Source organism: Gobio gobio, assembly GCF_949357685.1.
Source record: "Gobio gobio genome assembly, chromosome: 1".
Taxonomy (NCBI): domain Eukaryota; kingdom Metazoa; phylum Chordata; class Actinopteri; order Cypriniformes; family Gobionidae; genus Gobio; species Gobio gobio.
In genome coordinates this window covers 46,221,831-46,235,395 of record NC_137097.1, presented here as the reverse complement: position 1 = coordinate 46,235,395, position 13,565 = coordinate 46,221,831, and the positions used below count along the sequence as shown (strand labels likewise).

General features: G+C 36.2%; 1 protein-coding gene across 3 annotated transcripts; it reads right to left on the bottom strand.

The window, feature by feature from the left end:
* Positions 1-445: 445 nt before the first annotated feature.
* LOC307123976 (trypsin II-P29) lies at positions 446-5,896 on the bottom strand. 3 transcript variants are annotated; one of them, XM_079812880.1, is made up of 6 exons: positions 5,791-5,896; positions 4,822-4,842; positions 4,540-4,708; positions 2,125-2,387; positions 1,713-1,855; positions 446-1,238 (listed from the first exon to the last, which is right to left on the bottom strand). In XM_079812880.1, the coding sequence occupies exons 1-6, from the start codon at positions 5,843-5,845 to the stop codon at positions 954-956; spliced, it is 936 nt and encodes a 311-aa protein (XP_079669006.1). In that variant the 5' UTR covers positions 5,846-5,896; the 3' UTR covers positions 446-953. The 3 variants fall into 3 exon arrangements, with proteins under 3 accessions (XP_079669006.1, XP_079669008.1, XP_079669007.1); XM_079812882.1 differs by having other exon boundaries at positions 532-1,238; positions 4,639-4,708; positions 5,791-5,882; XM_079812881.1 differs by lacking the exons at positions 4,822-4,842; positions 5,791-5,896 and adding an exon at positions 4,937-5,028 and having other exon boundaries at positions 623-1,238.
* Positions 5,897-13,565: the final 7,669 nt, after the last annotated feature.

Sequence of the window (13,565 nt, the reverse complement as noted above, 5' to 3'; positions counted from 1 at the left end):
TTTTCATTCCTAAGTGATAGTGCTGAAGTGGAACACTGAGACCTTATTCCCAAGTGATAGTGTTCATAAGGGATGAAATGTCGTCTGACTCACTCGAAGCAGGTGTTGAAGTGGAGATACCTAGTAGCCTAATTTGTAGGTGTAAAAGACATGGCGGGGCGTTCAGCTTAAGTCAGGTGCGTAGGGGAATTTCTACCACAGGACATTCACAGAAATTTGTATCAAGATACATGTATTCATGATGAATTGAATGTTTTGGCGACTTTCCACATGTTTGCAAGTTGTGTGTTTTATGAGAAACTATAGCCTAATCGTCATGCAAATGTCCGTGCAATACATTTTACAAGTGTACAGATTTGTTTTTCTTTTGTACACTGTGAGATTGATGTGTTAAATAAGATGTCAACAAGAGTGTGTTTGTGTTCTATTGTTTATCATTTATTTTCACACCCACACACTAGTTTTACCCATGGCTAAAAGCATGGTTTATTCAGCTTTGAAAACAAAAGTAAATTTTTTTTTTTTTTTTTCAGAAATTCACTCTGACTTGATCATAACACTCACTTCAATACTTTACAATAGAGATGTACAACAATTAAAAAGCATTCAGAAAAAGATTTCTTACATTTGGGTTTTCTTTATTCAACAAAGTATATAGGCCTAGTGATTAGTCCAAAGAAAATACAGGAAAATATATATGATCACATAAAGGAGCTGATTTATTTGAATACAATCTTATTTAAAACATTAAATGAAGTGCGCTTGTAATGAATCCTGTCAGTTAAGGTTATACTTTTAAGAGAATGCTGAACTATATCACAGATCCCATAATCAATATGAAAGTTTCAATCAAAGAAGAGATTATAAAAAGAAACACCTTTCACCTGTGTATAGCAAACTGTCATAATCATTACAGAACTGTATCCATGAAATTATCATGAGTCACACAATCTTTAAAAAAAGTGTAAGAAGATGAGAGGGATGATGGAAAAAGCAAGAGCAAAGGAAAATGGGAGGAGGTTGACGGAGCCTTCATCTCCGACAGAAAGAATCAGGGGAAATGGGACAAATCCAGGCATGCTGCTGTTCGTGTAATAGCTGATCCAGTCCTGATATTCAGACACTCTGATGTATACAGTAGGATAGCTGGGTAGACCACATCCTATAGAGTGCACCGCAATTCCAGACTGAATCCACTTGGAGCCCTGCCTACTGACCAGTGGACTTCCAGCGTCTCCCTGCAAAGACATACACTTGTACACCTCTACAATATCACTGTCAACAACTGACATGAGTATGAGATACAGTGTGAAAAAGGATTGTAATTTCATGGTAAGAATTCCCTTTATATACAGTGTTCTTTGGAAATGTTCAAGTTAAAGATTCAAGTTATCTTATAATTTATAGTGAAAAAAAGGCAATTGACCGACAGATTACTTTTGACCATTTCTTCTTACATTTTAGTACTTCAATAGATTAGTTTATGAACACATTTTCTACTGTAAAACCCCAGCAAAACCGATAATGTTGTTACCGTTGTTAATGTTATATTTTACAGTAAAGGTTTCTGCAACCATGATGGTAGACAAATGGATAAAGATCTGGGTTGATAATGTGGTATAGTGACCCAGAAGATGAGACAACAGTTCGGTCTCTCACGTTTATAGAGAAATGTGGGTTTTGGATAAAAAGTGCCTGATAAAATGTCTTACCGCACATGGGGCTTTCCCGCCCTCATTTAAAAATCCAGCACATATCAAGTTGCTTGTAATGATGCCTCCATAGGCAATATCACATTCAAAGTTGTTCACAACAGGGGTCTTCACCTCCTGCAGTATGTCAGGAAACTTGAATTCTGTCATACAAAATAAATATATAGGCCTGGTTTCACAGACAGGACTACAGAAAGAAAGATTACTGGTGTGCATCTTGAGACAAAACAATGGCAGTGACACATTTTAATACGTTTTTTAATAAGTGTTTCAGTTAAACATGCACATTAGTCTGGGACTAGGCTGTGAAACTGGGGGATAGATTAGTGGAAACATCATAAAACGCCTCATCATTTCTGGCAAATTTTTGTGACACCTTGAATATGTGAGATTTTGAAGTAATGTTCCTCACCTTCAGTATTGATCGTGCCCCATCCAGTGACCCAGCTCTCTGTACCATCAACAAATACACTACCAGCAGCAGCCAGACAGACTGGCTTAATGTAATCAGTGAAAGTCACAGGTGAGGAGAGCTTGAGCAGAGCTAGTTTACGGTCAAGACTGTTATGTTTAGGATGTTTGATGATTTTAATCACGGTCCTGGATGTCTCATGTGGGTTTGAGCCATTTTGGGTCAGACGTCCCAAGTAGACCACAATGTCAGACACATTGATGCTGTAAATACAAGACGATTTAATTACTCTATGAATCCACAGTTGGTATTTATAAAAACGTATTCAAATATTAAGCACACTCAAAAAAATATTTTGGTCTAAATCTAAGTTTTATGTATTTGAATTACATTACAATTTTCCATCCATTTGGACTACAGTTTTAACATAAACAAACAAATAAACTTAATGTGATTCATATTTGTCAGTCAAACGTAAATGAAATAGGTAAGTTTTATGTAATGGTACACAGAAAAATGCCCATGATAAATTAACACAGCCTAGTGCACACTACTGAGATAAAGTACCATTGAAGCAGTGTTCAAGTTAATGAGATAATTGAGTGATGATTGAGAATTAATTATGAACACCTGATGATAATGAGCAGAATCACTGACGGAAAGAGAAACACAAGAACTACAACTGACTTCAGCCACAGCCTTAGATGAAATCAACTGAAGATAAAAGAAGACATTAAATCTGAAGATCTTGGCAGAAGAGGATTAAACAACTCCACAAACAGCATTACCAGCTTCACACATTATTAACCAGACTGACTTTATTTCTGTAATTTTCTGTTTATAGTTTTGTTTGAAGTCACCATGCTGGAGATCAGTGTCTGCTTTAGTTGGGCTCTTAACTCTTTAACTTTTTTCTCTAGCTCCTTTAAATATGTGTTTATAAAGCACATTTGTTATGGCAAGGGAATCCAAGAGAATATCTGGTGATGTTGGCTATTTATATATTGTTAATGACATCGTGTGGCTAAATCGCTGATCTCATTTGGAGTCTAATACTCTGGTTATTGTGGTACTGTGTTAATAGTTTTGTTTTATTCATAATAGTTGCCATGTGATTCTACAGCACGAGTTACAGCACTGTTGTGGTATTCGAATAATATGCAGGATTTAAATCTATGGCATTGCTTAGATATACACAGACATCAAGAATCAATGTATGAATCTCAACAATGGTGACAATCAATTAAAATCTTCAAGCTGCAGTGCATGTTGGGTACCACCAATCAACCGCAAGTGTGTCCCAGCATGCATTGCGGCATGAATAAATTATGCATCTGAATTGACAAATTTTCTTTGATACTGACTAATTGCTTTTACTTTTGCTGTTTTTGTCGTGACATTTTAGTTGCTTGTTTTATGTTCAAAGTTGATCTGTTTATCTTAATTTTTTTTGATTGTCACCATTGTAGAGATTCAAACGCTGATTCATGATGTCTGTGTGTGACTAAGTAATGCCGTAGATTAAAACCTTTTGTGCACTTTTTTTAAATGTTTTATCTGGATATTATTCAATTAACACAACCGTCCTGTTTCTTGTGCTGCATAATCCCATGGCTAATACTATGAATATAACACAATTAAGAACACATTACCTCTATAACCAGCAAATTAGCCTCTAAATTAGAGCAGTGATTCAGGCCAAAACAAATAGCCAACATCACCTGATAATATTTTCTCTTGGATTCCCTTGAAATAACAAATGTGCTTTATAAACACACAGTTAAAGGAGACAGAGAAAAACTAAAGCTAAACAAATTAAGGGTCAAGAGCCCAACTAAAGCAGACACTCATCTCCAGTATGGTGACTTCCATACTATGAAACTATTATTTTCATTAAAACAGAAATTACAGAAATAAAGTCAGTCTGGTTAGTAATGCGTGAAGCTCATAATGCTGTTTGTGAAGTTGTTTAATCCTCATCTACTGATATCTTCAGATATTTAATGTCTTCTTTTATCTTCAGTTGATTTCATCTAAGGCTGTGGCTGAAGTTAGTTGTAGTTCTTGTGTTTCTCTTTCCGTCAGTGATTCTGCTCATTATCATCAGGTGTTCATCATTACTCTCAATCATCACTCAATTATCTCATTAACTTTAACACTGCTTCAATGGTACTTTATCTCAGTAGTGTGCACTAGGCTGTGTTAATTTATCATGGGCATTTTTCTGTGTACCATTACATAAAACTTACCTATTTCATTTACGTTTGACTGACAAATATGAATCACATTAAGTTTATTTGTTTGTTTATGTTAAAACTATGTAGTCCAAATGGATGGAAAATTGTAATGTAATTCAAATACATAAAACTTATATTTAGACCAAAATATTTTTTTGAGTGCATGGGCACTCCATACGGTGTGAAGCAGTCAGCTGCAGACAAAACCCATTCTTTATTGATTAGAGTGCCACTGCAGAAATAGCCTCCATAGGACACACTATGAATGCTGGCTTGCCACGGCCAAGACCCTGCCGTCGTATTCTGCCCTCCAATAATCTTGGTGTTGAGGGGGGCTCGACCACATACTTGATGAGAGAAAATATAATATGAGAATTCCCTGTTTACTCAAAAAAGTACAACACATTCAAAACAAAACATTCTGTGTGACTGAACATGAGTTTGAACCATAACAACTTACCATCAAATTGACCCAGGCAGCCTGAAAAAACAAACAAAAGTAAGTTCTTTGTTAATGTCCTGTTGATCTACATTTTCAGATCAGTCAAGTTTGGCTAAGCAATAGAAATGGAGACCAAAAATTGAATAACCTATGCGCTGATAGAGCTGATGAAGTAGTTTTGTCTCAAGCATCAGCTATGTTCATGAAATTCACATGAATTGAACTCTTATAAAACAGAAAACAAGATTCATTTGAATGTTTGTGGATCCCTGCCATGTGGGAGGAAACTTACAGAGCTGATAAACTGATAAACGTGTGCAAATAGAAAAAAAGATTATACATTCACAGTTCACAGACGATTGTGTGTTAAAATTATAAGCCATTAACAATATATTTTAAAAGGGCTCTTCCTTTATCTGAAAATATAAGAAAGCATCTACAGTCAGCTATCTGTGTTAAATATGGGCTATTAAATGTGTCCCAAAAAATTAACTTTTTTTTTCATTAAAAAAAAAGACTAACTGTAACTAACAATTTACATTTCGTTTATAGTTACCCAGGAAGAACTAACCAGGAACTAAAAATAACCAGGTTTTATATTCAGCAAATATATTTATTGTATAATTTATTTAATATAGGCTATTTTGATGAACATTTTATTGTTTCACTTTTACAAAAAAGAGTTATTGGTATCTAATCAGAAATGATAATGTTTTAACAACATACTATTTGATAGATTTGAGATAATAACCAAGGCTAACAGTCACAAAGAATTCTCACTTCACATTTTACATCTATTATGCATTGACTTATTATTTTGTCACGTTATTTATCATCTTTTTTCTTGAATTATTTTATTTTCACATATGTTCGTGCGAGTTACAAATATATTAATATGTATTCCATTCTATTCCAGTCATTTATTTAACATACTTTTAAAAAAATACAAAGTCATTTAACAAAAGCAAATTATAAGATGTAGCCTACCTGCTGTGTTGAGCAGTATGGCCCCAGCCACACAGAAGACTGTGTTAAACTTCATACTTCTGTTCTTGGTGTGTGTTTTGCCTGCTGTTTCTTCTACTGTCAATTCTCCAATGATCTTGAAGTATAAGTACTCCTGTCTTCATCAGGAGTTTTCTTGCCTCCACCCCATCTAAAGTTTTTCCCCTAAGCAGGTGATGGTATTTACAGAAGAGAGACATGATTGAAACACATGCATTTTATTACTATAAGTGATTGGATTTTTTATTAAATAAAAGACTTACAGTATATACTGGCTATAAATTAATTGTATTAATTAGTTCTCTGTGTGTGAACGGTTCCTGTTTTTTCCCCTTGTTGGATTATTCAAATTTCAACTTAGTCTTGTGGTGAACATGAACTATGAAAACATAGGCTATTAAAATGAAAAACCTAAAATAGCATTATAAATAAAAGTGGAAACTGACTTTATTTCAAGTTGTTACAAGTTAGAGTGAAGTTAATTAGAACGCATTCACCCCTATATTTCACATGTTCTTGGGTGAGTAGGTCCTATGTCATCTCTCAAAAAAAGGAGCACATGTTTACAACACACTCAAATTATTTCTGTTTATCTCTCATTTGCTTCACAGAGAAAGAAATTACAGGAAAAGTCAGTTTCATGCTTTTATGAGCCATCAACAAATTGGGTTCTGGTAAAATTGTCTACATAATACAATTTCATATTAATGATTTATAAATCACTATATACATTTTCTTTTATTTTTGATTCACCTTTTTATTCACCTTTGAATGATTGTCAATGGGGGCTATGATAGACAGAAAAAGGCTAGACAAAGATTAGTGCAAAGTTTACATTCACAGCTTCTCCCGCTATTTAAACACGTGACTTTATTCATAAAATACAAAATGTATAAGTAAATTGCACTTAAATCCATTTGTGCATAAATGGTTGCCTTCAATTAAATGGGACAGTTTACATAATGGTTTATGTAATGGTTTACGTTTTTCCCCCTCTCTTTCTCTTTCTCTCTCACACCGAAACTGGTTTTTCATGAACAATGTGTGTATAGGCCTACAGGTGAACACCAACACATCTTTGCCAAATGACACATGCAGGAAATTAATGCTACTTTATGAATACGCATATGACATTAATTTAATAATGAACAGAATGTTGTTTGGGTTCATTCCTTTGTAATTGCTGCTTTTTGCTTATGTGCACTTATGTATCTGAAAAATAAAAAACAAAACTAATAGCATGTCAATATATTGCACTTCTGTTCTTATCAGCCCACCCAAACTGAGAGCAGCAACCTGTAGGGAATCATCTGTGATGGTGAAAAGAGTGACTTGATGGTAGCCTAAGTGCCTATTAACCACTATCTGTTTGTGCAAAAATATAAATAAATAAATAAAAAAATCTGTTTTACTTTGATATTTAAAGGGTTACCAAGTGGGCATTTGATGTCAACTATAGTTCACCCAAAAATGCTGTCATTTACTCATCCAAACCCGTTAGACTTTCCTTCATATTTGAAACACAAATGAAGATATGTTTATTAAAATCTGAGCCAGCAACTAAAATTTCATAAAGAGATCATAAAACTAATCCATGTGAATTGAGCGGTTCAGTCCAGAAAAGACAGAAAAGCACTCTATACGCTGATACAAATATAGGCTTTTTTCACATATAGAAACATTCATCAACTCATACATCGGATATGGAAAAACGGAAGCTTAAGCATGTTCACTTGACGTACGAGAATCGATGATGTTCATTCTCGTGTGTTAAAGGGTTAGTTCACCCAAAAATGAAAATTCTGTCATTAATTACTCACCCTCATGTCGTTGGACACCCGTAAGACCTCCGTTCATATTCGGAACACAAATGAAGATATTTTAGTGTAAAGCTGATGGCTGAGAAAGGCTTCACACAGGCCTCCATTGGCATTCAGTACATTGACACTTCCAAGATCCATGAAAGGCACTTAAAACGTCGTTACAAAGTCTATCTCACCACAGTGGCTCTACAATAATCATACAATGCGACGACAATAGTTTTTGTGCGCAAAAAAAAATCAAAATAACACCTTTATCCAACTTGTTCTCGACTTCCGTGTATGCCTCCACGACGCATGCGCGAGAATATGACGCAGATCCGGCGTTCGGACATATGACCCAGAAGCGATTTGTTTACGAGCAGAGGAAGACGCGCGTGTCTAAGCTGTTGGATTCTACATTGATCGTGCTTTAGGTCTCGGCGTAGTGCTCAAAATGGGGCTTAAGTGTGTATTTCATCGATTCCCGAACACCGGCGCTACGTCATATTCTCGCGCATGCGTCGTGGAGGCACACACGGAAGTCGAGAACAAGTTGGATAAAGGTGTTATTTTGATTTTTTTTTGCGCACAAAAACTATTGTCGTCGCATTGTATGATTATTGTAGAGCCACTGTGGTGAGATAGACTTTGTAACGACGTTTTAAGTGCCTTTCATGGATCTTGGAAGTGTCAATGTACTGAATGCCAATGGAGGCCTGTGTGAAGCCTTTCTCAGCCATCAGCTTTCAACTAAAATATCTTCATTTGTGTTCCGAATATGAACGGAGGTCTTACGGGTGTCCAACGACATGAGGGTGAGTAATTAATGACAGAATTTTCATTTTTGGGTGAACTAACCCTTTAAAGCATGTTTGAGCTTCCGCAAGAAACAAGGTTTGTCCTTGCGGGTCAAGCAGGTTCGGTTGGGCTTCTGTTTATATTCACTGAACAATGTTTATATGTAAATCAAATCCTAAATTCAATCTGTTCATCATAATAAAGCGATTGTGTCTATTCAGAAAATTTGGACTGAACCACTCAATTCATATCGATTAGTTTTACAATCTCTTCATGAACTTTTTGAAGCGTCAAAGTGTCAGTCAATGAAGAGTAGCTAGCCTACAGAACTGGCTCAAATTTGTGTTCCGACGATGACCGAAAGTCTCACGGGTTTAGAACGACAATAGGGTGAGTAGGCTACCGTAAATTATGACAGAAGTTTCATTTTCGGGTGAATTAACCCTTTAAGCATCCCAATTGTATGAGATTTGTTTATGCTGCTTTGAAAATAATAAAATTTGCATGCAGTTTACCTTCTCACCTCCTCCCTTGCCTGAAAACAAAAACAAAAAAACTAATCACTAGTAAAACTATGAATGATATGTTGCATGCCAACCCTCCCACAAAGTCCACTAAAAATGTATAAAGTTGTGGTCAGAATTGTTGGCACCCCTGGTAAATATGATCAAAGATGGCTGTAAAAATAAATCTGCATTGTTTATCCTTTTGATTTTTGATTTTAAAAAATTGCAAAAATCTAACCTTTCATCGAAGTTAAATAATTGAAAGTGGGGGGTAAATCACATTATGAAATAAATGCTTTTCTCCAAAACACGTTTTCCATAATTATTGGCACCCTTTTATGAAATACCTTTTGCAACCTCCTTCTGAGTCTTGTTCCGTAATGCCTGATGAGTTTGGAGAACACCTGACAAGAGATCAGAGACCATTCCTCCATACAGAATCTCTCCAGATCCTTCAGATTCCCAGCTCCATGTTGGTGCTTCTTCTCTTCAGTTCACCCCACTCATTTTCTATTTGGGTTCATGTCAGGGAACTGGGATGGTCATGGCAGAAGCTTCATTTTGTGCTCAGAGACACATTTTTGTGTTGATTTTGATGTTTGTTTTGGATCGTTGTCCTGGTGGAAGATCCAACCACGGCCCATTATAAGATTTCTAGTAGAGGCTGTCAGGTTTTGATTTTTTATCTGTTGGTATTTGCTAGAATCCATGATGCCATGTATCTGAACAAGATGTCCAGGACCTCCAGCAAAAAAAATAGGCCCACAACATTAAAGATCCAGCAGTATTTTTAACCGTGGGCAGGGGGTACTTTGCACCAAACCCATCTGTCAAAAAGCTCTTTTTATAGTTTCATCTGACCACAGAACCAGGTCCCTTTTGAAGTTCCAGTCGTGTCTGAATATGCTGGAGTTTGTTTCTGGATGAGCAAGAAGGATTTTCCTCCCAAACAACATGTGGTGATGTAGGGGTTGTTTGATTATTATTATTTTTTTGGCTTTCTGACCCCAAGACTCAACTAATCTCTGTGATTCTCCATCTGTGATCCTTGGAGAGTCTTTGGCCACTCAAACTCTCCTCCTCACCGTGCATTAGGACGATATAGACACATTCCATGCAGATTCATAACTTCTTAAGTTGCCCTGAAGGTGGAAATGAGAATTTTCAATGCGTTAGCTATATTTTCCTACAGCCACTTTCTATTTTGTGAAGCTCAACAATCTTTTGCTGCACATCAGAACTATATTCTTTGGTTTTACTCATTGTGATGGATGATTAAGGGAATTTGGCCTTTGTGTTTCCTCATATTTATACTCCTGTGAAACAAGACGTCGACAATGTCATGTTCCTAGTCACCATGTGCAAATTTATTTTAAATATTAATGGGAATATACTTCAGAGATATTTTACTCCTAAAAAATTCTAGGGGTGCCAATAATTGTGGCCAACGTGTTTTGGAGAAGAGCATTTATTTCATAATGTGATTTTCCCCCCCACTTTCCATTCTTTTACTTCAATGAAAGGTTAGGTTTTTGCAAATTTTTTGAATAATAGATTAAAACAGATAAATGATGCAGATTTATTTTATACAGCCTTCTTTGATATTTACCAGGGGTGCCAAATTCTGACTACAACTGTCCATAACACAGGATTCCCATCCCATTGTTCTTTTGGAATGGCAGTCAGTGGAGGAAATTACTGAATAGTCTTTAAAAAAAAACAAAAAAAAACAATTTGTTTTATATTCTGTGCTAGATTAGAAATCCTACAAAATGTATTTATGATGTTGTCCTATCAAATATCTAAATGTGACATTTTTGTTTCTTAAATTGTCATGTATCATATTATATAACTGAATCTATGAATAATGAGGTAAATATAATCCCAGAATTCAGTCATATGGATCTTTATTCATTTCAAAGTTTCCCAGATACCATTTATAGGCCCCTTTTACACTTGGCATTAAGATTCTCTGTGATGGGATCACGATTGAGTCTCACTTTAACCACATTAAATGCCAGGTGTTGATGCAATGCGTTTTCAATAGCCTGATTCAGCTATGAACTTATATGTAATAAGACTACACTGTAAATAATGATAAACGTCTCTTAGATATACTGAGTCGTTAAAGCAAATTGTTGCAGTTTTGTCTACTGATGTAAGATCATTTTCTTTCAATGTTTTCAGCTCGAAGTCTTACCGGTTAGCCCACTTGGCACCTAAAGATGCATGGGCAGAATGACCTATAAACTTAAACTGTAAATACATAACTGAAAACGAATGCTTTTGTTTGCCCCTTTAAAGATTAGTGCTTTGAGTACCCAAAATATCCACTGGGTGGCACTATATGGTTGTTTTTGACATAAAAAAAGGACTGATGCTATTGTCTTAATAAAGGTAGGCCTATTTAGTGAAGTTGTAGACATACTGTAAAATCAGATGAAAATCTGTCATTATTTACTCACCCTCATGTCATGCCAAGCGCGTATATGACCGTCTTCTGTGGAAGACAAATGGAGAAATGAATTGAACTATAATCAGTGAATAAATTGTCACACTTGTAACAGGTACTTAAATCATAAAAATAATTTTGGTACATGCATACATAAAAATGAAATCATAGATCAAAAGTGAACTAATTTAAACATGCCGGCCGTTAATTTTTTTTTTTATTCAATTCTGTTGAGAACCCAAACAATTAGGGATTGTGTCCAGCGCATTTCTGTGGTAAACTGTTGTACAGTAAATACAGTGTGTTTATATATGCACTGGTGTAGTCTCAAATATGCAGGTCACAGGCTGACATTTCTGATATCAATTGCTAAAAAAAGAAAGGAAAAAAAGAAAGCTGTGGTCAAAGCCAAGAGGAGTAAGACAACGCTTGCTTTCTGGTGTCCATGATTTAATTTCATGCATGAAAGAAGAAAACCACTAAAATAATTTCTGATACAGGAGAATCAGTCACTCAGCTGGTTCAATGTGTAATTTGTCTTTTAATTATTCGCACGTGAATATTATTCTTGTTGTGTTATATACACTATATTGCCAAAAGTATTGGGACACCCCTTAAAATCATTGAATTCAGGTGTTCCAATCACTTCAATGTAGCCTAGAAATCTAGACGCACCCTAGCGGCAGCAAATGTAATTCCAGGGTTGTAGCAACTCTCCGTAGACTTGCGAGCTTGATAAACCAAACTATAGTCAGGCCAATCACTGTTGTGATTTGAGAGACAGAGTTGTGACGGTTGTGTGCTACTTCCCTGCTAATAAAGAACGTTGCGGCACTTAAGTCATTCTTAAAAAAGGGATACGGCTTTAATCAACTAGCTCCGCTGATGGGAAAACGTATGGGACTCAGCCACAACCCGCTTGTGATTGTTGTCACCACTGATAGCTGGTTGGTTGTAGCACTATCCTATTGCATACAGAGGGAATTTGAAAGACAAGCGTTTATCCCGCCTCTCGGATTGAGCCCTGCCAATGGTGTGTTCCCAGACCCAACATCTTGTTGTGGGTCTGGCTTGTCAGGCTAGCTTCCATGGCCAAAGGTATAAGATCAAGCACATAGGCATCAGACGGCTTCTCAGGTGGGTCGCTCTCAGGAGCTCAGTGAATTCAAGTGTGGTACCGTGATAGGTTGCCACCTGTGCAATAAGTCCATTCGTGATATTTCCTCACTACTAAATATTCCACGGTCAAGTGTTTGTGGTATTATAACAAAGTGGAAGCAATTGGGAACAACAGCAACTCAGACACGAAGTGGTAGGCCACGTAAAATCACAGAGCGGGGTCAGCACATGCTGAGGCGCACAGTGTGCAGAAGTCACCAACTTTCTGCAGAGTCAATAGCTACACACCTCCAAACTTCATGTGGCCTTCAGATTAGCTCAAGAACAGTGAGTAGAGCAAAGCGTCGGATGCAGTGGTGTAAAGCACACTCCTAAACCATGTGGAAAGCCTTCCCAGAAGAGTTGAAGCTGTTATAGCTGAAAAGGGTGGGACATTTCCATATTAAACCCTAAGGATTAAGAATGTGATGTCATTACAGTTCACGTGCATGTAAAGGCAGGCGTCCCAAAACTTTTGGCAATATAGTCAGTGTATTTTGCTTTAATGGTGAAAATGCTTTTATCTTGCATGTTTTCTAAATTAATACAATTTATATTTATTACAAAAAGGGATTCAAATATAAACATCAATTTCAGAATTTCAGTTGTCCCTTTTGCTTTACTGAGAGCAATACTCAAGCTGCATGAACTTAACAACCCAAATGATCTTGTTCTCGAGCATGATGATCCAAAGATGATCCTGAGAGTCATGATCTGTCATGTGAAATGTGAATTGAAATGGTTTTGAAATTGTGAATAGTTTTTCATCATTTTCCATCATGATGTTTCACCCCCCCACCCCCCCAGGTTAAAATTAGATTTTGAATCCAAAATTAACAGACTTTTGGACCCATCGATCCACCTTATTTTTTCCCGTAAAAGCAAGTGCAGCCATTTCGAAAAAGAATGTGTCAGGCTTCTGATCTAATTCGTTTCCAGTTATTTTTAGCTGTACTAAACAGCTTGTTTGGCTGCTTGATATTGCAAAATGGTATTTCGCTAACACTTTATTTTAGGGTTCAGTTCTTGCTATTAACTAGT